This window comes from Pseudorca crassidens, chromosome 10, assembly GCF_039906515.1.
Source record: "Pseudorca crassidens isolate mPseCra1 chromosome 10, mPseCra1.hap1, whole genome shotgun sequence".
NCBI classification, from domain to species: domain Eukaryota; kingdom Metazoa; phylum Chordata; class Mammalia; order Artiodactyla; family Delphinidae; genus Pseudorca; species Pseudorca crassidens.
The window spans coordinates 105,506,637-105,531,153 of NC_090305.1; the positions used below are offsets into that span (position 1 = coordinate 105,506,637).

The 24,517-nt window shown below is 54.4% G+C and overlaps 1 protein-coding gene across 1 annotated transcript; it reads left to right on the forward strand.

Moving 5' to 3' along the window:
- On the forward strand, positions 1-24,490 carry COPG1 (COPI coat complex subunit gamma 1). The gene is made up of 24 exons (XM_067755629.1): positions 1-159; positions 1,053-1,105; positions 1,777-1,857; positions 2,097-2,168; positions 2,297-2,376; positions 3,791-3,866; positions 4,077-4,169; positions 4,592-4,678; positions 5,820-5,977; positions 6,072-6,205; positions 7,826-7,893; positions 8,079-8,267; positions 10,145-10,240; positions 12,313-12,556; positions 13,348-13,423; positions 14,710-14,813; positions 15,197-15,322; positions 15,634-15,702; positions 18,258-18,400; positions 18,686-18,857; positions 19,459-19,556; positions 21,647-21,785; positions 22,020-22,118; positions 24,010-24,490. Exons 1-24 carry the CDS (start codon positions 123-125, stop codon positions 24,138-24,140), a joined length of 2,625 nt encoding a protein of 874 aa, XP_067611730.1. The 5' UTR covers positions 1-122; the 3' UTR covers positions 24,141-24,490.
- The last annotated feature ends 27 nt before the right edge of the window (positions 24,491-24,517 follow it).

Sequence of the window (24,517 nt, forward strand, 5' to 3'; positions counted from 1 at the left end):
TGCGCACAGCGCCGGGCGACGTGGCCGGCCGGAAGTGGCCCGTGCGGAACCTCCGGAGGACCACCGTAGTCAGTCGGTCAGTCCCGTGCCAGGTGCTGGTTCGCGCCCCCGCCGGCACCACCATGCTGAAGAAATTTGACAAGAAGGACGAGGAATCGGGTGAGGGGGGCGAGGCCTGGGGGAGGCCGGACCTATGCCCAGGCTCTCGGCGGCCTCCCCGGCGGCCTCTGTCCCGACCCGAGGCCCCGGGAGGGACGGGGGCTTGTGCGAGGGGCTGCCGCCGGTCAGTGGCAAGCCCTGGAGAGCCCGAGCAGGCTCCACTGCCCCGCACTCGTAAGCTCGGACCGCGATTCGCTGGGTGACCTTGGGCGGGTCGCACGCCTCTCTGGGCCTCAGTTTCCCCATCTGTTAGGGGAGGGCGCCGCGCGCGATGCTCTTGTGGGGATTCGCTGGGGCTGCGTCGGTGCTGACCGGACTGGGGAGCACAGTGTCCCGTGGCTGAGAACCCTGACTCTCATGCATTTACCCAGTAAACATATATTGAGCGCTTACTGCATGCCAGGCTGTACTGTGCCCTGACATTGCAGTAGAACAAGTGAGACGCTCAGTGCTCGAGCCCAGAATATTAGAATGGTCGCGACGTAGTGGAGGAAACAGACGTCAGTCAGATACTGAGGTGTGTAACTAATTACACGTGTGATATCTGCCAAGCACAGACTCTAATCGCTGGAAGTGGTGGTCCCGCACGTAGTAGGAACTCAGTTAAGTACCAGTTGCATAAATGAATGCAAGACGTGACACTCTGAGAAGCACACAAGGACTGTACCAGGGCTGCTGGGTGACTGTGAGTCAGTGGCTTGGGATGGAGGGAGCTCCCCTTGCAGGAGGATGGCTGGATCTACTGGCAGTTTGTAGAGCTTTGGTTGCCACTCAGAGGAGTTGGAACTTGACTAGGTTGGGCACTGGAACATGTTTCCCTTGGCTACGTCTGAGAGAGTTCTGAAATTCAGGGTCGCAGCCTGTGCTCAGTCCTGCCTGTGCTCTGACTGTAGGTGGAGGCTCCAACCCGTTCCAGCACCTCGAGAAGAGCGCAGTGCTCCAGGAGGCAAGTGTCATTTGCTCCCGTCTCTTCCGTCACGAGTGTTCCTAGTTGGCGTGCGGGCGCGTTCAGAGTGCTGGTTTAAAGGACAGCAGGGGAGAGACCTGCTCCTGGAAAGACGGGGGCACTTTGTTCCCGGGGAGTGTTCATTAGTCCTGTCTTTTTCTTTGTCTTCGTTTCTTCTTCTAGTTAATTAACAAGCGTTGCCAGGCTTCCCTGGTGGCGCAGTGGTTGAGAGTCCGCCTGCCGATGCAGGGGATGCGGGTTCGTGCCCTGGTCCAGGAAGATCCCACATGCCGTGGAGTGGCTGGGCCCGTGAGCCATGGCCGCTGAGCCTGTGCGTCTAGAGCCTGTGCTCCGTAATGGGAGAGGCCACAACAGTGAGAGGCCCACGTACCGCAAAAAAAAAATAAATAAATAAATAAAAATAAGCGTTGTCTGACTATCCATTAGTTACTAAGTCAGCACATCCTCAGCTAATATTTAGGGAAAATTTCAGGAGTTGTTAATAGGTAAAGTAAGAAAAAAGCAAAACAAGACTCTTTCCTTATGAAAATAAGGTTGAGCAAATGTATTTATTTACGCTGGGCCTTCTCAGACCTCGATGTGCTTGAGGGCAGTCAGGGAAGGGAAATAAACTCAGCCAGAAGGTAATATCCTTGGTCGCTTCTTCCTAGGCCCGTGTGTTTAACGAAACTCCCATCAATCCTCGGAAATGTGCCCACATCCTCACCAAGATCCTCTACCTCATAAACCAGGTAACAGGGTGAGGCTTGGGGGTGGGGAAGATGGTACTGGGGTGTGTTGGGGGCAGGGGCACAGACCCTGTGTAGTTGTAGCCAGCGGCCCAGCTCTGGGTCCCCTCAGCGTCCCACTCCGATGTGTTGCCCTTGACGGAGCCTCTGCAGGGTCCGAGGGTCTGGCCTGGGCTGATCCGGCAGGAAGAGTATTCTGGCTCGTCTGTCCCAAGCTGAGACTTCTTTCTTGATTAAAACAGGGGGAGCACCTGGGGACCACAGAAGCAACCGAGGCCTTCTTTGCCATGACCAAACTCTTTCAGTCCAATGATGTAAGTGTCCCCACCCCAGCCCTCCTCCAGAGGGGGCAGCTCTGACGGGGTGGTGGGAGGGCCTCCTGTCAGCAAGGCTGCCTCATGCTGTGCCAGGGGTCAGAGGGCTTTTCGCATCTCTTGCGCAGCCCACCCTCCGTCGGATGTGCTACTTGACCATCAAGGAGATGTCCTGCATCGCAGAGGATGTCATCATTGTGACCAGCAGGCAAGTCTTGGTCTCTGAATGATCCACCGACACAGAGCCCATCTTCTCACGAGTACCAGGCGCTCAGACTTCGGCTTACGCATTGCCTGCGCCCTTTTTCTTTTTTTTTTTTTTAAATTTTTAACTCAGTTCTTCCTTCCTTCCTTCTTTTCTTTCATTTCTTTCATTTTTGGCTGTGTTTGGGTCTTTGTTTCTGTGCGAGGGCTTTCTCTAGTTGCAGCAAGCGGGGGCCACTCTTCATCAAGGTACGCGGGCCTCTCACTATCGCGACCTCTCTTGTTGCGGAACACAGGCTCCAGACGCGCAGGCTCAGTAGCTGTGGCTCACGGGCCTAGTTGCTCTGTGGCATGTGGGATCTTCCCAGACCAGGGCTCGAACCCGTGTCCCCTGCATAGGCAGGCAGATTCTCAACCACTGCGCCACCAGGGAAGCCCGCCCGTGCCCTTTTCTCCTTTGCTCTCCTGTCTCCCTCGTCCTTCAGTTACCCTGCCCACCAGTGGCAACCTCCAGGGTGGGCGGTTTCCCTTTTAATTCTCTGGCCTGAACTTAGGCACAGAGCCTTCCTTCCCTTGATTCCTCTCAGTCAACTGAGGCAGCCGGAAGTTTCACAAAGACTCTATCGAGTACCAAGAGAAAGCCCAGGGAGGATACACCTAGGGGTATATATACACGGGGAGCACAGGCAGACTCACTCACTAAGGACTGCTTTGCTCACTAAGTGTTAGGCTGAGGGATTCAGGGGACAGAGTGGACTGAAATATAATTCCTGGGCTCAGTTCTTTTATTGCTTCTTGCCACAGTTTCGGGGAGGACGTTATACATTCGTGTGTAGGTTCATTTAGACAATATTTATCGTCTGTCAGCCCCCGTGTAACTCCGGGAATAGAGCAGCAAACACGACAGGCATGGCCCCTGCAGCCCCAGAATTTACAGAGAAGTAAGCCAGCAGACAGGCATTAGGGAAGTGTGACGGCTCTGAGAGCAGATCAGGAGGACAGCCAACTTGAAATTGGGTCAGGAAAGGCCTCCTGGAACCGTCTGAGTGGAGTCCTGAGGGCTGAGTGAGAAGTAGCAGGACAGAGGTGGAGATGAGGGGGGCAGTGCGCTCGGCTGAGGGGACGCAGGTGCCAGGGCCTGGGGTGGAGAGCACGGCCTGTTTGGGGACGTCTCTGTGAGGGGCTGATGGGGATGGCAGCAGGAAGCCTCTGGAAGGTTTCAGTCAGAGCAGGGGAGTGACCCGGTCTGTTCAGTTTTATGAAAAACCCTCTGGCTGCTGTGTGGTGTTTGGTGGGGAAGGGTTAAGAGCACAGGGAGGGCGCCCATTAGGAGACTGGCGTGGTGACCTGGGGTGGGCAGGGCAGGGCCGGGGGGGCAGGCCCGGCCCCTGCGTGAGGCCATCGCCTTGTCCCTGCAGCTTGACGAAGGACATGACTGGGAAGGAAGACAGCTACCGGGGCCCGGCCGTGCGCGCCCTCTGCCAGATCACTGACGTGAGTCCCCCTTGGCCAGCTCGGTCGCCGCGGGGTCTCACCCTTCACGTGCTCTAGCTCGTCCCCCGGCTCCTGGGAGGGGTGTGGGGACGCAGGACATGAGCCTGCTTCCTCCCTCCTGGCCATCCCTCCTCCACACCCTGTCTCCTGCACTCCTGAGGGCGGCAGGGACTGACCGGGCCCCCTCCCACCCACCCCTTGTCCCCGCAGAGCACCATGCTACAGGCTATCGAGCGCTACATGAAGCAGGCCATCGTGGACAAGGTGCCCAGCGTCTCCAGCTCTGCTCTGGTGTCTTCCCTGGTGTGTAGCCTCAGCAGGGGCTGGGGGCGGGCGCTGGATTGGGAGACTGAAGAAACATCAAAGTCACTTTCCAAAAGAAAAGAAAAGCTTCGTATCCCCAGATCTGAGAGTCCCACCTCCTTCTCAGTGAAGAGCTCCCGGGGAACTCTGGATTAATTGAGGGGCCAGTTGGACAGCCTTGACCCATCCTTTGGGGTGACAGATTTTTGGAATTTGAGCCTGGCAGGAAGTCTGCCAGGGCAGGGAGAGTGAGGGTGGGAGCTGTCCCGAGTCTGTGCACTTCTCAGAGGACCCGGACGACAGAGGGGCCCTGGGCTGTGTCTGAGGGAAGACCCAGAGCCAGCTGAACTGTGGCCAGACCGGGAGGTGTGATGGCAGAGCATCCTGCCTGCCCACCCCTCAGTGCGCCCTGTGCCCCACAGCACCTGCTCAAGTGCAGCTTCGACGTGGTCAAGCGCTGGGTGAATGAGGCCCAGGAGGCGGCATCCAGTGATAACATCATGGTCCAGGTGAGCAAAGCAGTGATATTGAAGATACTTAGGCTGGTGGCGCTGTCCTGGCCAGACAGCATGGACTCTTACCACGGAGATCCTGGCGGCCCCTGGCTGGAGCAGGCTTTAATCGTTTTGTCGTTGTGGGGAGACTTGGGGGGTTTGGGGAAAGAATCCAGGGCACCACTTGCAGGGAGAGTTGGGTTGGAGACGTTACTAGCTGGTACCGAAATAATCGAGTATTTTGATAGCCAGGGTGTTGTTTTGGGGTATGCGACGCAGCTGACCTGGCCCAGCTGGCTTTGGTAGTGATGCACGGAAGCATCCTGGTGGGGCTTTCGTGTGCTGATCTCTTCCTCAGTGACTTCAGCCAGGAACCCCTTTATTTCCGTGAGTCTCAGTTTCCTTGTCTGTAAAACAGGAAAGAAAGTCTTCGCCTCACAAAGCTGTGAGGATCAAATGAGAGCCTCTGTAGCCTCTGCCCATCTGCCTACCTGCAGCCTCCCTGTGTGGGCATCTGTTCCCTCCCTCTGTGCCCTTTGTGCTGGGTCTCATCTCCAGGACCAGCTGTGGCCCCTCAAACCCTTCCCAGGGTCAGAGAAGCTTCCCACATAGAAGGCCCTTGAGTGTCACCCTGGTAAGGAATTAGGAAAGAGCAGAGGGGACAGGAGGTAACTCCGTGTGCCTTCCCTCTGCAGACCTAGCCTTGCCGGCAGCAGCCACAAGTCTTTGGGCAGGGCAGTGGGGGCAGAAGTACCTGTCACACGGTGTCACACGTAAGGTCTGACACTGTGAGGGCTCACATCTGCACGGCACCTTTCGACACGTGTCCCCCTCGAGGCCTGGCTCCCGCTTTCTCTATCTGGTCAGAGACACCTGGTCTCCTCCTGGTCTTCCATCTGTGGCACCTGTTGTCCTCTCCACACCTGCACTCACGCTGCCTGTCGAGGCCCTTGCTGAAATTGGAGACAGATAAGGACCGCAGACACCTAGGTGGCTTGTTGGGCACGGTCGTACCCAGGCTCTGGAGGAAGCGACCACGATGCCCATCCCAGAGATGAGGAGGCCAGAGCCCAGAGGGACCGTGACCTTCAGAGCCCCACGGCCAGGGAGCCCGGCCTCACAAGCCCGTGCTCTGCTGCCCTTTCCCGCTCTCTAGTACCACGCGCTGGGGCTCCTGTACCACGTGCGGAAGAACGACCGCTTGGCCGTCAGCAAGATGATCAGCAAGTTCACGCGGCACGGCCTCAAGTCCCCCTTTGCCTACTGCATGATGATCCGCGTGGCCAGCCGGCAGCTGGAGGAGGAGGACGGCAGGTAGTGGCACCGTGTCCCCCCTCATGCCACGCGAGGCCTTGCCCGTCTCCCGGACGGGCCCCCCAGCGTCCTCTTGCCGCCTGTTGTCCCGCAGCCGCGACAGCCCGCTGTTCGACTTCATTGAGAGCTGCTTGCGCAACAAGCACGAGATGGTGGTGTACGAAGCCGCCTCGGCCATCGTCAACCTGCCTGGCTGCAGTGCCAAGGAGCTGGCCCCGGCCGTGTCAGGTGACCAGGCGCTCCCCACCCAAGCCCCGCACGCCTGTGCCTGCCAGGAGCTAGGGCCTGGGCCAGGGGGCACGGGAAAGAAAGGAAATGCCCTCAGGCGGGCTGCAGGCTACGGTTAAGAGAGGGCATCAGTCCCCAGGCAGCACCTGCTCCCTGCCGGGCCAGGGCCTCTCACCTGGGCTCTGGCGGGTGGCAGAGGCGAGGTTCAGAGGCGCTCTGCCGCCTGCGGGTGGCTGCCGTGGCAGGAGGGCCCGGCGGAGGAAGCCCGCATTTATGAAGCCAGGGCCCGGGCCGTCTCAGGGAGGAGAAAGAGGGCTTGGTCAGAGTCTGGACAGGAGCGTGGGTTGCAGTCCTGGCTCTGTGGCAGGGCAGCTGGGCGAGCCTGGGCGAGCCAGCTGTCCTCTCTGCGGGAAGGATAGCAATCGTGCCGTTACGCTGGCAGCGTGGTGCACGCGGCACCTGCGCTCTGGGCGGTCGTGCAGCAGAATCCGCTGGGCTCCCGCTGCTGTCGGGCCAGCTGCTGAGTGATCAGTGCCTTGATCGTGCAGGCCCCTGTGCTGAGTGTTGAGATCTCACTACATGTCGGGGTAGCAGGCACGTGATGGTGGGCTAAGTGTTCAGTCCTGGAAGGCGGGTGCATTGAGAAGTGGGACTTGGAGCAGGAGGGAAGGGGCAAGCGTCCCAGAAGGACAGGCCTAGTAATGGAAGCCATGATGTTCTGCCAGAGAGTTCCAGCTGCAGAGGTTGAGGAATGGTTGGCCCTCCTGCTTTTCTCATGTTCTCCAGAATAAGGTTGCAAACCTGTCAGGCAGAGAGATGGGGTTCACATTTGCAGAGAGAAGTCTCTCCTCCTCCTTGGCGACAGAAGCAAAAGAACTAAATGAATTCATTCCCTGGTTCGAATGTTTGTTCTTTCTTGTTATATTATTCATGTTCCAGAATAACGAAAGTCAAACAGAGAGAGCTTTTAAAATAAGGGTTGTTTAAGAAAACCGTAAATAAGTGCTGAAAAAGTATAAGAGAATGGAAGCCAAGTTATGGGAGAGGAGCATAGACACCGCAGAAAACAGCAGCCATGTTCTCCGCTCCAGCGAGTGCACCCGGAGCCTGAGCTTCCTGAGGCCAAGGCACGGGCTGGGGCGGCCGATGCTCTGCCGGGACCCCGGGTAGGGCAACGGCTTGGGCCCCGGGGCAGGCAGCCCCGGATGTCAGTCCTGGATCTGCCACTTCCTGGCTGCTGGCCTCGTTCCTTCAGTCGCTCTGCCCCTTTGTGCCTTGGCCTCTGTGTCTGTGAAATGGGGAGATACGGGAGCTGCTTTGCAGGCGTGTGGGGACTCGCGGGGACACGGCAGGCAGTGCTCAGCCCTCTGCCCGGCACTCTAGGCTCCCACGTGTGAACCGCTGGGCGGTTGCAAGTGTGCCCACGGGTCCGTGCGAGGCTCAGGTGCCCACGCGGAGGACGGCTGTCTCCTTGGTTGGGGTGGTGGCACCAGCAGGAGGACAGCTGGACGCAGCCTCAGAGCCCTTGCATGTGTGCCCCGCCGCTGTGCCCGGTCCCTGCCCCTCGTGGGGGCCCCTGGGCTTCCCGGCAGCCCAGCAACCGTATTTGTCTCCCCGCAGTGCTCCAGCTCTTCTGCAGCTCCCCCAAGGCTGCGCTCCGTTATGCCGCTGTCCGCACCCTCAACAAGGTGAGTTCGGAGTGGGCGGAGTGGGGCTGGGGGAGTCTCCTGGCTCCCGCCCTGCGGGAGGTGCAGCCCTGGCCCGCCTCTGTCCTCTGGCAGTGACCTGAGCTCACCCGAAGGACCAGCGGAACGGTGGGGGACCTGCTGTACCCCGTCCCTGTCCTCATGTCTTTCCTCCCGAATCAAAACAGGTGGCCATGAAGCATCCATCTGCGGTGACAGCTTGTAACCTGGACCTGGAGAACCTGGTTACAGACTCGAACCGCAGCATCGCCACGCTGGCCATCACCACTCTCCTCAAGACGGGCAGCGAGGGCAGCATCGACCGCCTCATGAAGCAGATCTCCTCCTTCATGTCAGAGATCTCGGACGAGTTCAAGGTCCATAGCCCCCGCCTGCCGCGTCCCCGCTCCGAGCCGGGGCGGAGGTTCTGGGGGGCTGGTGGGGCGGAGGGCGGGCAGAAGTGCGCGCGATGCTGCTTCCGGCTTTTGTCCAGCAAGGCCAGGAGCCTCCAGGCCAGCTTGTTAAGTTCTTCAGTGTTTCTTGTTCGCTTGCCATGTGCTGGGCAGAGTTTGGAGAAAGGGGAACAGAGCAGTGGACAGACCTGTCCTGCTCTCGTGGAGCTTGCTTGCTGAGGAGGGGAGGTGGGCAGTCAACGAGGTGGGACACGGTAATTTCACACACTAGTGCAGGGAGGAAACCCCACAGGGTAGAGGTTCCCAGGAGGAGCTGCCCCGGGGCGGTACCTGGGAAGACATGGGAGAAAAGGCAGAAGCAAGTGTGTTGGGAACAAGAGGAAGGGGCTGAGGTGCCAGGTTGGGGGCTTTGCGGCCAGTGGAGGCCATGAAGTCGGAGCAGGTGGTGGCGAGACCGTGTGAGGCCCGGGGGCTCGTGATAAAGAGCTGTGGCTTTAAGGAAGCTGCTAAAGCGTTTTCTGTAGTGTTCTCTAAACTTTTATTTTCAAACAATTCACAGAAGGTTGTAAAGAAATATACTGAGAATTCCCGTGCTCCCCTCCCCCAGCTGCCTCGTCCTCCAGCACTCGCAGGGCCACAGGACAGTGTCACAGTACAGGCACAGGCCGCAGTTTGCTCACGAGTTACGTGTGTGTGTGTGTGTGTGTGTGTGTGTGTGTGTGTGAGAGAGAGATACTGGATTCTCAACTGCACCACCACCAGGAGACTCCCTGCATAGCTGCACCCATCCCCTCCTCCCCTCCCTACACGCTGTTCTCAACTTCTGTAACAATGTTATTTCACAACAGTTAACATAAACGTTAGTGTGTTGTTGGAGAGCTTTAATCAGGGCAGGAGGCAGACAGACGGCAATGTGAATGACTGTGATAGAGCATGGTGAGTTCTGTAGCAGGAATGATACAAAGTAGGCGGAATAAACTCTGCCTGTGGGTTGTAGGAATACTTTGTAGACTGTGGAATGACACAGCGAGACTTGCGTGTAGAGAGATCCTTCCCAAGCAGCTGGAGGGTGAACTGGACTGAGGCTTGGTTGTGGGAGCTGGGCAGAGAGGCGAAGGCACCCGCAGGCCTGGGAAGCGGGAGGGGGGCTGGTCTCAGAGCCCCTGGGGAACAGGGCGCCATGTGACAGCTGAGGGCGTGAACGTCCTCAGAGGTGAGTCCGTGTTCTAGTTTGGTCACGGTGCTGTGGATGCGTTTGGGGAAGGAGGGAGATAGTCAGGGCTGAGAGGAGGGAAGCGGGGGTAATGGTGGTGATTGTGGCCAAGTTTGAGGTGCCCATGGGCACCAGGTGCAGTTGTGTGGTAGACATTTGGAAGCACTGCTCTTGAACTCAGACCAGAGACAAAGATTTGGGCGTTGGGGGCATAGACGAGGTGGTTAAAACCACGGGAGGAGATGAGATTGCCAAAGAGACTGAGAAGAGTAGAGGGCTGGGGCCAGAGCACCCCAAGGGGCAGCCTGAGCTGGAAGGCTCAGGGGTGGGAATGGTGGGGGAGGGGAGAAGCAGGACAGGCGGGATGGAGGGGCTGGCGGACTTTGCTTGAAGTCTGAGTAGAGGGACCCAGAGTCTGGATCTGGGCCTCGGGACTTCTGTGCATGCCTCCCTGTCTGGGGGGCTCGGGGCTGTGGGCCCCCCGAGGGTGGAGGTGGGGCTCCCCTCGCGTCTTGGCCTGTTGCTCCCAGGGCCCGGCCCTGCCTGAGGAAGGACTCTGCTGGCACTGGGTGCATGAAGTAACCACCAGGTGGCAGGGCTGCCGCTAACGCATGTCTGTTTGGCCCAGGTGGTGGTGGTCCAGGCCATCAGCGCACTGTGTCAGAAGTACCCTCGCAAGCACGCCGTGCTCATGAGCTTCCTGTTCTCCATGCTGCGTGAGGAGGTAAGAGCAGGGCGCTCGGGCGCCAGGTCTCCTGTGTGGGTGGTGGCCTGGCAGCTGGCTCCACACCCAACTAGTTCTCGGGTGTACCCAGTCCACCTGCTGGCCGGCTGCTTTCCCGGTGCCCGTGGCCCTTGAAACTCCTCATGGACTGACAGTGTAAACATGCACCAGTCACTGTGATCACACTGATAACCCTAATGGCACGCTACCCGGGCTCTAAAGACCCAGCAGATGCCCCAAGGTGACGCTTGTGTAGACGATGGGAAACTGAGTTCTGTCTGGTGTCATCTTGCGTAGAAATATTCCAGCCGTTCCAGGAGCTCCAGGGTGGTTTCTTGGGAAACTGAGGCTAATAACGTGACATTGGTTCTCTTTTTGTTCCTGATGTGAGTTAGTGATTCACGTGGGCCACCTTTCTTGGTTGTCTCAACAGAACTGGTCCGTTCAGAGGAGCAAAAGCAGAGTGTTCATGCAGTAGATTTGGTCCCCAGATATTTGGTGGCCCTTTGCCCCAGCCCCAGATGGGCCCTTGGACCAAGGCAGTAGAGGAACCATTGCCTTGGGTGCCTTTGGGGTTCCCAGGAATATGAGAAGGGAGCAGGGCTTAGGGTGCCTTCAGCTGACGGCCCAGCACAGTGGAGACACCACACAGCATGAACCATCTTGTGATCCTCATAACAGGCCTTGTCGTAGACGTTATTTTCTCCCTTTAAAAATCAGGGATCTGAAAAAAAAAAAAAAAAAAAATCAGGGATCTGAGACCACCTGCCTGTGGCCACCTGGTCAGTAAGTGTCTGGCTCCAGAGCCCGTGGTTTTCTCCCGGACCTCCCTGCCTCCCAGGACAACGTGTGGCTCCACGGAAGACAGCGTGAGAGCTTCACTCATTAGAACACAGCGCTCAGACACCGAGACCCTGTCTGCTAGAAAAGGGTCTGTCCCTCAGCCCAGGGTGTGTCAGCCATGTGCCGCTGCAGGCAAAGCCCTGCAGTTACTCTGAACCTGTCAGTGCCCAGTCGGCGGGCAGGCTGCAGAACCGGTATCATAGCGAGGGCACCTGCTGACCGAACAGCCTTATTGAAATGTAAGGCGCGTGTGTAATTCACAGAGCGTATTTATTCTTCACAGTAACCCATGAGGTCAGTACACTAATGGTCCTTGTTATGAAGGTACCTGAGGCTCAGACAAAGAGAGTGACTTATCACGGCCGTAACACAAACTAATCTGAGAACAGGGGCCAGATTTGACCCACAGACAAGTTCTGCTTCGGTTGTGCAGAGTTTTACACATTTTGAATTAGTAGCCGTTATTTAAAAATCAGGAAAACCACCTCGATAGGTTTCCAGTTTCTCTTTAAAAACTTCTAAGACCTGGCAACGCTAGGCCGCGTGGTGATTTCGCTCTTTAGGTGGGATGGGCACTATGCATGCGCCAGCATCCCATCCCGTGTGCCGCGCCTTGCCGGGTTACGGCCGGGCGCCTAGCGGGTATCTCACTTGCCACTTATGTCATTAAAGTCTGTAAGTGGCAGAGCATAGATTTGACCCGGGATCTTTTGTCTCTCTACTGCCCTATTCTGCCTTTTTTTAAACTGTCATAAAGTACCCACGACATAGAATTCTATTATAAAATACCCACGACATAGAATTCTATTATAAAATACCCACGACATAGAATTCTATTATCTGCCTTTAAGTGTAGAGTTCAGTAGTGTGAAGTACCTTCACACTGGCGTGCAGTTAACCTCCAGAACGTTTTCATACTGTGAAACTGAACTCTGTTCCCATTAAACACTAACACCCCACTCCTCCAGCATCCACATCACCCATTCTGCCTTTATCTCAAACTTGGAAAGAAAATGAAGTCCCAAATATTTCTCTTAAGCCATCTACTCTTAGAACCGGCAGGGCCCCAGCGAGCATTCAGCCCGAGCCTTTTGTTTTACACAAAAGGGAGGTCGAGGCCGGGAGAGCCGGGCCCTCGTCACCGGGTTCAGTGCCTGGACCGCTGTGCCGGGTCCCGTTAGGCTCTGGAGAGAGCAGCCTCGGCACTCAGCTCGCCCCTTGTGCTGCAGGGCGGCTTTGAGTACAAGCGGGCCATTGTGGACTGCATCATCAGCATCATCGAGGAGAACTCGGAGAGCAAGGAGACGGGGCTGTCGCACCTGTGCGAGTTCATCGAGGACTGCGAGTTCACCGTGCTGGCCACGCGCATCCTGCACCTCCTGGGCCAGGAGGGGCCCAAGACCAACAACCCCTCCAAGTACATCCGCTTCATCTACAACCGAGTGGTCCTGGAGCATGAGGAGGTCCGGGCAGGTGGGTCAGCAGGGCTGCCCCTGGGCCCCGGGCTTGCCCTGCAGTAGACCCCCCAGCAAAGGGCCCTGAGCCCCCGGGGGGACATGGGCACCTGCCTCACAAGCTCGGTGTTTTATAATCTTGTAGCAAGGACCTTAGATGTTTGGGCGTCATCTAGGTGAATGGTTCTTAACCTCTAATTCGGCTTAGTGATTTTTTTGTTTTTAAGTGTCACTATATGTCGTCGTTTAACTTTCTTTCTCTCTTTCTCGCTCCCTTTTTCCTTTCTTTCCTCCTTTCTTTCTTTCTTTCTTCTTGGTGTTTAGTTTCTTATTTTTAGTAATAGCTTTGTTGAGATATAATTCACATACGATAAAACTCACTCTTTTAAGTGAGTGTGCAATTCAACGTGCAACCATCATATTCTTAACTTTACTTTTCATTTATTGCTCTTTTGTACTCAAGCCCTCTCTGGACAGATGCTCCTCTCAGCAGCTGTTACTCATTCAGTAGTAGTTTGTTCTCTTGTTTATGTTCGTGTACTGCTTCACCGTGAGCTGAGGCCGTTTGGATACCGAAGTTGAGGGCAGCTCTCGTGGCCTCTTCTTAGTTAGTACTGAAAAGGACTCCTGGGACCCAAGAACAGGGCTGCCTTCCCCGTGAGAGGCGAGGAGTTGAGGCCGGGTGGTGCCCACGTGACCGAGGCTCCTTGTTTCATGGTGTCGGGTTGGGCCTGCTGGGTCGGGGCTGCTTGGCTCTGGATGGCCCGTTCCGAGCCCTGGCAGTAAATCGTATTTGCTTCGTAAACACAGGCGCTGTCAGTGCTCTGGCCAAGTTCGGAGCGCAGAACGAAGAGATGCTGCCCAGTATCTTGGTGTTGCTGAAGAGGTGAGTCCAGGCCACGGGCCTGGTGGACAAGTGTTCTCTTGGGCCCAGGCCTCTGTCCTTTGTATCTTTTTAATTGAAAAAGGGGAGAAAAGATACACAACTATTGATTATAGGAAAAAATGGAAACACAGAAAAGTATGGGACTTCCCTGGGGGTCCAGTGGGTAAGACTCTGCCCTCCCAATGCAAGGGGCCCAGGTTCTACCCCAGGCCGAGGAACTACATCCTGCATGCCGCAACTAAGACCCTGAACAGCCTAAATTAATTAATTTAAAAAAAAAGAAAAGCATGAAAAATAATGTCATGCAAAAATCCCTCCACCTAGGCGTTAATTTGAGGTGTTTTCTATTTTTAAAAAACAGCTTTATTGAGATATAATTCGAGACCCATACGATGTACCCATTTAAAATGTATAATACGATGGTTTTAGTATATTCAGAGTTGCATAACGATTGCCACAGTCTAAGTTGAAAACTTTTTTTTTGGGCCATGTCGCATGGCTTGTGGGATCTTAGTTCCTGACCAGGGATGGAACCTGTGCCCCCTGCAGTGGAAGTGCAGAGTCCTAACCACTGGACCACTGGGGAAGCCCCGACAACATTTTTAGCACCCTCAAAAGAAACAGTGTACCGATGAATAGTCATCACAATTCCCCCCAGCCCCCCAGCCCTAGTCAGCCACTCGCTTTCCTTCTGGCTCTGGATTTGCCCGTTCCGGACACCTCATATAAACTCAGGCATACAGTGTGTCGCCTTTCATGTGTCTGGCTTCTTCATGATGTTTTCAGGGTTCATCCGTGTTGTAGCATGTGCCAGAACTTCATTCCTTCTTATGGGCAGATAATATTCCATTGCATGAATAGACCACATTTTGTTTGTCGGTACATCCGTTGATAGGCATCTGGGTTGTTTCCACTTCGTGGCTGTTGTGACTAGTGCTGCTGTGAGCAGTTGTGTGCGACTTTTTGTATGACGTGTTTTCGGTTCTCTTGTGTGTATACCCAGGAGTGGAATTGTTGGGTCATGTTAAATTCTTTTGTGATGTATGCTGTGGGTATAGGAGATTGCCTCCCTCACTGGGTGGGCTCTGGGGAGAGGGTCCAGGGAGTATGAATACGGCCACCTCCTAGTTAATTAGAGTCCCGCGGGCCCTCCTGGCATTTAATGCCTAGGTCCACATCCGAGGACTGAGCTTTAAGAGACCTGCTTCCTCTCACTGACCTCTGCTGAAGCCCTGCAGCATCCCTCCTGCCACCCTGGTCAGGAGGACCTTGTGTTCTGGCCACAGGTGTGTGATGGACGATGACAATGAAGTAAGGGACCGGGCCACCTTCTATCTCAGTGTCCTGGAGCAGAAGCAGAAGGCCCTCAATGCAGGCTATATCCTAAACGGTGAGTCTTTTCCTGGCTGACCCTGACGCAGCCCCGTAACGGAGCTGCAGTCTCTCCAGGCAGGGGGATTCGGAGGCAAGACGCTCTCGGCTGGGCTTTCATGGCAACTGCACAGCATCACTGTGATCTCAGGAGACCCAGGGCCCTGCGTTCACAGCCCTGTGGGTGGAAACAGCCCAGTGAATTGAAACACTAGTTAGTCATAAGAGCCTCCATTTGCAGAGTGCTTTACCCTTTATAAGTCCCTCTCCTATGTCCGTTTACTCCCCACATCAGTCCTGCAAAGGACGATGTCATGAGAAAGTGGGACCTCAGAGGCCTAAGTGGTTTCCCAAGGTCCTACAACCTCGACCCCAGGACCTCAGTCTCCCACTGGCCTCTAGGTCTGACCGTGTCCATCCCTGGTCTGGAGAGGGCTCTGCAGCAGTACACTCTAGAACCATCGGAAAAGCCTTTTGACCTCAAGTCTGTGCCCCTGGCCACCACACCCATGGCAGAGCAGAGAACAGGTAAGTAACACCTGCACTCCTTTCATAGACCCTCCGGTCCAGGCCTCCGCTGGAGGGTCTGCGTTGGCTGCAAAGTCACTAAACCTGCCCAGGATGGATGGGGCTGTGCTGGGCGGAGGGAGTTATCCCGTCTGCCTCTGGCCACAGGAAATGAAGACACGTAGGCACAGACACCTACTCTCTTCCTCACGTGCTCTGTACTTCACACTCTGTGGGGTGGAAGTTATAATCCCTGAGTAACAGCACCGTGGTCAACACTACCCTGGCCCGTTCCTGGAGTTGTGGGTCACCATGCATGTTTGTTCCTGCAGAAAGCACCCCCATCACAGCAGCCAAGCAGCCTGAGAAGGTGGCAGCCACCCGGCAGGAGATCTTCCAAGGTGAGTAGTGGTGCTTGGCAGGGCTTCCCGGGGCCGCGGCTAGGGTAACGGTTCTTCTCCAGGGAATTAAGAGTAGGAACTGTCATTGATTGAGTCTCTCCTGAGTGCTGGGCTCTGAGAGTGTTTAGACAGCATGTTTGACCCTCAGGTGGAGGTTATTGGGTCCAATTTGATATTGGAAGATTCGGACGTTCAGAGAGAGACAGTGATTTGCCCAAGTTTGCACAGCAAGAAGGGGAGGTGCGGGGGTGGCGGTGGAATTAAGATCCAGCTCCAACTGGCTCAGAGCTGCCTCGGCCCTGGTTCTAAGGCTCAGTTCCCTGACGCCCAGGCCAGTTCCGGATGTCTGATGCCATATACCTGACTCAAGGGACACGGTCCTTTGTCTCGGGTTCCAGACGTGTTCCGTCCACGTTGTCTTGCAGGGTTTTGTTTAGGTTTTCATCTGTCCCTCTGCATTTTTTAAGGGGAGAGGCTGCGTGTCCAGTTGCCAGACCACGTTATCCACTAGATTCCTACCTTTGAGGCCTAGCACGTGTCCCTCGCCCTTGGTGATGCCCTCCCCGAGCTCCTCTCTTCTCCTCCGTGGTCCTGTGCAGTTCTCCACGTTCTGTCGTCTATATTCTCTGTCATTGCACTTAGTGCCTTCCTTCCTCGCAGTAGGCTCCCAATTATCGTTGAGTTAAACAAAATCCCACCTTTTCCATTCCCTTCCCGAACCCTGTCTTCCATCAACATACTGTCTCAGATTCAGCAAAACTAGGATCCTGAGCTGAGTGGGATCACTGTAATCCGAAACGTTTCCTGTGTGTTAGTTCTCTCTTGCTGCTGTCACAAGTTACCGTGAAGTTAGTGGCTTAACGTAACACAAATGTATTACCTTGTTCTGAGGACAGAAATCCAAAATGGGTTCCGCCGTGTTGGCGGTGCCAAGCTCCCTCTGGAGGCTCTGAGGGGTTTGTCTTTGGCAGCCGCCTACGTTCGCTGCCTAGAGCCCCCGTCCTCTGTCTTCAAAGCCAGAAGTACAGCCACAGTCACATCTCTCTGCCTCTGACCCTCCTGCCTCCCTCTCACCAGGACCTTGTGGTCACTTTGGGCTCACCCAGATAATTTAGGAGATGCTCCCCAGCTCAAGATGCAACGTAATCTCTGCAAAGTGAGGGAACATACTCACAGGTTCTGGGAATTAGCTCGTGCACATCTTGGGGGCCGTTGTTCTGCCACGCCCTCCAGGGAAGACTCCTTTGAAGCCTCTTCCAGGGACTCAAGCCCATTTGTAAACAACCTTCCGAAGCCTAATGTTTATCGATCACGTGTTAAGTTCCAGGTTCTTTGCTAGATCTTGACCTCTATTGCCTCTTCTATCTTCACAACAACCCTGTGGACAAGATGATTGTATCTATTTTATTGATGACGAGTCTGAAACTCAGGGGCGGTAGTTTATAGCTACTAGCAGAGTCCCCCAGGCAGTAAGGGGCAGCGTGTCCGCAAACTTGATGCCCAATGAAATCAGTTCCCATAGAAAAGCACTCTGGCGGCTGATGCCCACAGGGGGCCTGAATGTGCCTCCTAATACGTAAGCTGGCTCTCTCTGGGCTTCTTATCGCCTGCACGTTCAGACGGCTGAAGCAGGCACACAGGCTGCCTCTTTGTGGGGGGAGAAGGACAAATAATAATAATGCCTTCCTTCTCTCCCTGTCCCTGAAATGTGAATCGAGTACCTGCTCAGGCAGAATATCAAATCCCTGGCCTCAGGCACAGTTCTTTTCCACATGGAGTTCAATTTAACTGGGAAGACAAATTAAAAATCTTGAGTAGTGGTCTTCAGATATCAGTATACATCAGAGTCATCTGAGGAAACTTGTTAGAAATGCAGATTGCTGGATCCCAAACCCAGGAATTTTGATAGAGCCGATCTGGGATGGGTCCAGGAATCTGCGTTGTTAACAAGCCCTCACCCCCAGGTAATTCTGACACAGGTGATTCATGACCACTCTGTGGGGAATTCTGCCCCTGCCGTAGAATAGGGACAGCTGCCAGACGCCTTGTTCACCTGGACTCACCAGGGCTGGAACCTGGCTGTGGGCCGCAGGGAGAGGCCTTACCAAACGCCCACCGTCCACACCAAGTTGTGTTTTCTGCAACACTCTGAATCTGCAGCCTGTCCTTTTGGGCCACCGTCTTAACTGCCCCATGTCGAAGACCAGTTTGTTCTTTCACCTGGTTCCGTGGCCATCACAGCATTCAGCTCCTCGTAGCCTTTTCCCAGTCTCCCTCTTTTAAGAATCCTTGCTGAGCTTCTAAGGTTGAGGGAGTCTCCAAATGGCTTAGGCCTGGGACGTTGGGCCTGATGTCCATTGGTTGCTCTGGCGTCTTGTGTGGGACAGCGGGGCGGGGTGTTTCATGTGGGTGGCACAAGCTGAGCAGTGAGGGAGGTGAGGAAACGCTCGGGTTTGTTCGGGAAGTCGGGAGTGACCACTGCAGTGGGTGGGAGAGCTTGAGGACCAGGCCTGAGGATTGAGCAGCTGAGTGAGCGTGTGGCCTGGGGGTTTCAGAGCAGCTGGCGGCAGTGCCCGAGTTCCAGGGGCTGGGGCCCCTCTTCAAGTCCTCACCTGAGCCCGTGGCCCTCACTGAGTCGGAGACAGAGTACGTGATCCGCTGCACCAAACACACCTTCCCTGAGCACATGGTCTTCCAGGTGAGCCGGGGGGAGGCCCTCCCGCAGGGCCCTGGCACCCCACACCGGTGCTTGGAGCCCAGCCCGATGCCAGATCCACGACCAGCTGCTGTGTCCCTCGAGTCCTTGGTGCAGGGCCTCTGTGGCTCCTGAGTGTCCACGTGCAGACACGGGGCCTGGGACGGGGGCCTGGGATGGGCGTCGGCGTGGCCCTGGGGTGAGAGGCAGGACCTCCTGGCTGCTCCTGTGCAGCAGGCTTGGGTCTAGGGCAGTGTCTCAGCGCCCACCCCCCGCTCCCTGGTCCAGTTTGACTGCACGAACACGCTCAACGACCAGACTCTGGAGAACGTCACAGTGCAGATGGAGCCCACGGAGGCCTACGAGGTGCTGTGTTACGTGCCCGCCCGGAGCCTGCCCTACAATCAGCCCGGCACCTGCTACACGCTGGTGGCCCTGCCCAAGGAAGACCCCACGGCGGGTGAGCCCCTCTGCAGATGCCCCCCGGCCTTGTGGGAGCCCCTGGGGGCGGGTGGCTTGTGCCCCAGCTGTTTGTTTCCTGTCAGAGCTTCAGCTCCTTGAGGTCAGTCCCGAGAAGAAGAGAAGGACGGCTAAGTCCTGGGGCTTCTCACGCATCCGCTCACTTCCTCCTCATAGACCCCTGGGGAGCAGGGAAGTAAGACTCGGGTCAAATGGCTTGTCTGAGTTCACGTGGCTGGTAGGACGCCTGGTCCTCAAACCAGGACTCTCTCATTGTACCAGGAGAGAGCACAGAGGAAGGCCCAGAGACAGGTACAAACATGGACCGTCCCAGGTCCACTCCAACCAAAGAAACCAGGTGCTTTTTCCAGGAGCCACCCTGCAGCATCTCTGCATTCCTCTGTCTTCCTTCCCTGTGAGGGCAACTCCTGGGGGCTGCAACCTGGCTCTCCTGCCTTCTACAAGCCGGTGCCCTCTGTCCAGATTTGTGGGGCCGGGTGGCATGTGCCGCTAGTGCAGATGCAGCTGAGGCCTAAAGGGCAGGCTGTGGCCGCGCGCCCACAGAGGACCTCGCCCGACTGCCTGGCCTTCCCTCCCCGCAGTGGGCTGCACGTTCAGCTGCATGATGAAGTTCACTGTCAAGGACTGCGATCCCACCACCGGGGAGACCGACGACGAAGGCTATGAGGATGAGTATGTGGTAAGAAGCTGGGGCAAGGAGGCTTCAGGAGCTGACAGCCAGTCTTGAAGCATTTTCTTGCTGGTTTTGGTTTTGAAAGAATTTTTTTTTAAACTTAAAAAATATATAAAAAGAAAACTTGGGAAATACAAAAACAAAGTATACAGAAACAGGAAAACATTACCCATAGTCCTTGGGAATGACTGGGGGGGCGGGGGCAGCTGTATCATTGCGGTTATTCTGTACATTACAGATCTTGCTGTGCTCACTCAGAACCAGAGTGTATTATCCTGTCATTACAAATACTTCATAAACACAATTTTTAATGACTTTAAGATACTCCCTTATCTTAATATAGCCTAACTCACTTGACCTCGTATTCCTTAAACGCTTGGCATTTGTGATTCCAAATTTTCACTTCAAAAAAAAATTTTTTTTGGCTGCACTGCACGGCTTGTGGGATCTTAGTACCCCAACCAGGCGTTGAACCTGGGCCCTTAGCAGTGGAAGCGCGGAGTCCTAACCTCTGCACTGCCAGGGAAGTCCCAAATTTTCACTTTTTAAATGCTACATTAAGCATCCCTTTGGGTACAAATTTTTATCTGCATTTCAAGTTATCTTCTTAGGACAGATTCCTAGAAGTAGAATAATTAGGTCAAAGGCTAAGTCTGATTTTAAGACTTTTTTGAGGGACTTCCCTGGTGGCACAGTGGTTAAGAATCCGCCTGCCAGTGCAGGGGACACGGGTTCAAGCCCTGCTCCAGGATGATCCCACATGCCGTGGAGGAACTAAGCCCGTGCGCCACAACTACTGAGCCTTTGCTCTAGAGCCCGTGTGCCCTAGAGCCCATGCTCCGCAACAAGAGAAGCCACTGCAATGAGAAGCCCATGCACCACAATGAAGAGTAGCCCTCGCTCGCCACAACTAGAGAAACCTCGTGCACAGCAGTGAAGACCCAACACAGCCAAAAAAAAAAAAAGGACTTTGATTCATACTGTCAAATTGCTTTCTAGAGAAATTGGATCAGTTTGCATCTGCTGGGCAGTCCTTTCATGCACTGAAACGTCCCTTCCAGTTCCAGCTCTCAGAGCTTGCATGGAGCTGAGTGCAGGGTTGTTCTGGGGTTTGCCCCGGTCACAGTGGCTCAGTGCCATCTGAGTGCAGACCCTGATACTAAACCTGGCATGGAGATTTTCAGAGCCCTCATGTCCAGAGGGGCAGTCACCGAATAACAGCTGATGGTCACTTGTGTCCTCCCAGGCCCATTGCTGAGGATGGGCCTTCCCTGAGCCAGCAATGACCTAAGGGCGGGAACTGCCCCAGGACAGGAGGGCTGGGTCTGAGGCATAGCTTCTACCGTAGGAGCTGAGTCCCGCTTGTGAACACCTTAGACGTGCACAGGGGTGGGGGCTCAGTGAAGAGCTGTTGGCTGAATGAATGGGGAACCTTTGTGTAGTTAGTTCAAGGTGGGGGGCAGGACAACGTGTCGGCCCCAGGGAGGACACGGCTGAGTCACAGGATGCGGGCCTCGCTCCCGTCCAGTCTGGCGCTTACTCCAGGCTTCAGAGTGATGTGTTCTCATAGCTGCCACCCGAGGATGAGGACAGTGGGCCCTCCACATCTGTTGGTTCTGCCTCCATGTGTTCAACCAACAGATAGAAAGTATTCAGAATCGGGGTGGGGGGTGTTCCAGAAAATTTCAAAAAGCAAAACTTGAGTTTTCCACACGAGGCAACTATTTCCATAGTGTTTGCATTGTACTTACAACTATTTACATAACATTTACATTGTATCAGGTATTATAAGTAACCTAGAGGTGATTCAAAGTATAAGGGAGGATGTGTGTGGGTTAAATGCAAATACTGCAGCATTTTATATAAAGGCCTTGAGAATCTGCGATTTTGGTATCCGAGGGGGTCCTGGAACCAGTCCCCACAGATACTGAGGGATGGCTGTAAACAGGTGAGGGTTTTCCGCTGAGGGGCCACCACTTGGCTGTGAGCACCTGTGGCTGCGTGGTGGGAAGGGGCGGGTGGCCAGAGTGGAGCAGAGGCTCGGAGGTGTCTCTCCCCTAGAGCTGTGTGCCTAACGCGCCCCTGCATCTCCCCAGCTGGAAGATCTGGAAGTCACGATAGCTGATCACATCCAAAAGGTCATGAAGCTGAACTTTGAAGCAGCCTGGGATGAGGTGGGGGATGAGTTTGAGAAGGAGGAAACATTCACCTTGTCCACCATCAAGACACTTGAAGGTAAATCCTGGGGATGCCATTTCCAGCTTGCTTGCCTTACAAGATCCTTGGCTACTGTTGAAGAGCTCCCCCCGTCCCCTGCCCCCAAGTCCCCAAAGATCCAGGGCCATGTCTAGAGCACGTACTTCAGATGCCACTTCATTAAAAACTGCAGAGTGGGGTCAGGGGATGGGGGAGTGGTGGTGGCACCAGGGGGAGATCGTGGGTTCATAACACCGGGATTTCTCCCCACAGAGGCTGTGGGCAATATTGTGAAGTTCTTAGGAATGCACCCTTGTGAGAGGTCAGACAAAGTGCCAGATAACAAGAACACGCACACGCTGCTCCTGGCAGGTAAGCGGCATTTCTGGTGGGAAGGGCCTTGATGCTACCGCATCCTGGGCTGAGGGCGCCCCCTGGGAACCTGGGAATTCAGAATTCACAGCGTTGAATGTTCACAGGGCATAAAGAGACCTGCAGCGAAATGTCTCCCTCCCAACAGTTGCTGCCAGTCATTCAGTTTCCCTTCTACCAGGCAACCAGTGTTATATTATGAAGCGCGCTATATATCCTTCCTGTGATCATAGGGATGTAAAAGCAAATGTGTACGCATTTCCCTTTTCAAACTCAAATGTTTACATACAGGTGGTGTATATGTTGTTCTGCACTTGGTTTTTCACTTGACGGTGCATCTTGGAGAACTTCCTTATCGATACTCAGAGCTTCCTCCTTTTTTTTTTTTTTAACATAACATGAAATTTACCATTTTAACCATATTTAGGTGTACAGTTCAGTGGCATTAAGTACATTCACATTGTTGTGCAACTATCACACCATCCAACTCCAGAACTTTTTCATCATCCCAAACTGTGTGCTCAGTCTTTTTTGTAGTTGATTACTATTCCATTCTATGGATGGACCATATTTTGTAGAACCAGTTCATGTATTGATGAACATTTAGATTGTCCTAGTCTTTTTTTTTTTTTTAATAAATTTATTTATTTATTTTTGGCTGTGTTGGGTCTTCACTGCTGCACGCAGTCTTTCTCTAGTTGCGGCGAGCGGGGGCTACTCTTCGTTGCAGTGCGTGGGCTTCTCATTGCGGTGGCTTCTTATTGCAGAGCAGGGGCTCTAGGCATGCAGGCTTCAGTAGTTGCGGCTCGCGGGCTCAGTAGTTGTGGCTGGCAGGCTCTAGAGCACAGGCTCAGTAGTTGTGGTGCACAGGCTTACTTGCTCCGCGGCATGTGGGATCTTCCCGGACCAGGGCTCGAACCCGTGTTCCCTAGCATTGTCAGGCGGATTCTTAACCACTTAGCCACCAGGGAAACCCTCCGCATAGCTTTACTTCACATTTCTTGTATATTGAAGGAAGTTAAGTATCTTCTCAAATGCAAAGTGCCATTTGTATTCCCTTTTCTGTGAATTGTTTTCAGATCCTTTGTCTAATTTTCTATTGGGTTGGTTGGTCTTTTCTAATAGGAGTGGGATTTTAAGCACTTACAGAAATTTTCAAATTTACACAAAAATGGGACCCCCCAAGTACTCATCCTCCATCTGCAACAACAGATAGTGTCTCTACCTATACTCATTCTCCACCCCCAGATTATTTTAGAGCAAACTCCATATATAGACATTTCATATGTAAATGTTTCTGATCTGTATGCTTCTCTAAAAGCTAATGACCCTTTGTTTAAAAGGGAGGCAATACACTTATCACACCTAAAACAATGAGCGAAAGGAAATTTTTTTTTCTGAGTGTTTATAAACAGGGTTAGGAAGTAGTTCTGCTTCAGTGCCCTGCTCACAGCTGACAGCCCCCAAGCCCATCATTTCTGACCACAGTGAAGCAACCCAGTCCCCCGGGTTTTGCAGACACCTGCGCTGTGGTTTTGTCATGGTGGGGCTGTCCCTTCGTCTGTGCTCTTAGATTCCATTAGCATGTGTGAGCGCCCCTGTGATGTCAGACACAAGCCATATGTGTCCACTAATTCATTTCAGCTTGGCCGAAGCGTGAAATACGGCTAGTAGAGTGATCTCTACTGAGATCATTGATGATGCTGCAGCTCAAGAGGTAAAGTGACGTGCCCAGGGCCTCACGCAGGGATTTCAGCCAGTGCTCCTGGTTGCGGGCCCCTCCCATCTCAAGCCCCAGAGCTGCCTTCGCCAGTTGTTGCAGGTGGCCCTCTCAGCCCAGCTCTCAGCCCCCTTCTGCCTTACACACCTGTCCTTTTCTCTTCTCTTTCAGGCGTATTCCGGGGGGGTCATGACATCCTGGTGCGCTCCCGGCTGCTGCTTTTGGACACAGTAACAATGCAGGTGACAGCCAGAAGTTCGGAGGAGCTGCCAGTGGACATCGTCTTGGCGTCTGTGGGCTAAGAGGCCAGCCTGCATAGGACCAAGTCCTACCCTTTCCCCCCAACACTGTGCAGAAGTCAGGCCTTCCTTATGAACCCAGTGGAAGGTCCTTTCCAAGCCAATTGTATTCAAAAACAATTAGGAATCAATGAGGGTTTTTTTTTTTTTTTTAATTTAACCCCTGCCCCAAAACTCTCTGCTGAGGGTAACTTTTGAAAGAGGGGGGTGGTTTTAGCTTGTCCTAGAACTTGCTGCCTTGCCTGCCAGGGAAGGGACATCTCAAATGAATAAAGTGCTTGCACCACCTCTTGAATTGATCCCCTAAGGAACCATCTTATCCCTATAAATAAAATCAGCATGTATTTATTGAATGACTGCTACTTCTGCAGACTCGTGCT

Coding starts and splice junctions, on each gene's coding strand:
- COPG1 (XM_067755629.1), top strand. CDS start 123: ATGCTGAAGAAATTTGACAAGAAGGACGAGGAATCGG. Junction 5,978..6,071: donor CTGGAGGAGGAGGACGGCAG/GTAGTGGCACCG, acceptor GTTGTCCCGCAG/CCGCGACAGCCCGCTGTTCG. Junction 7,894..8,078: donor CTGTCCGCACCCTCAACAAG/GTGAGTTCGGAG, acceptor GAATCAAAACAG/GTGGCCATGAAGCATCCATC.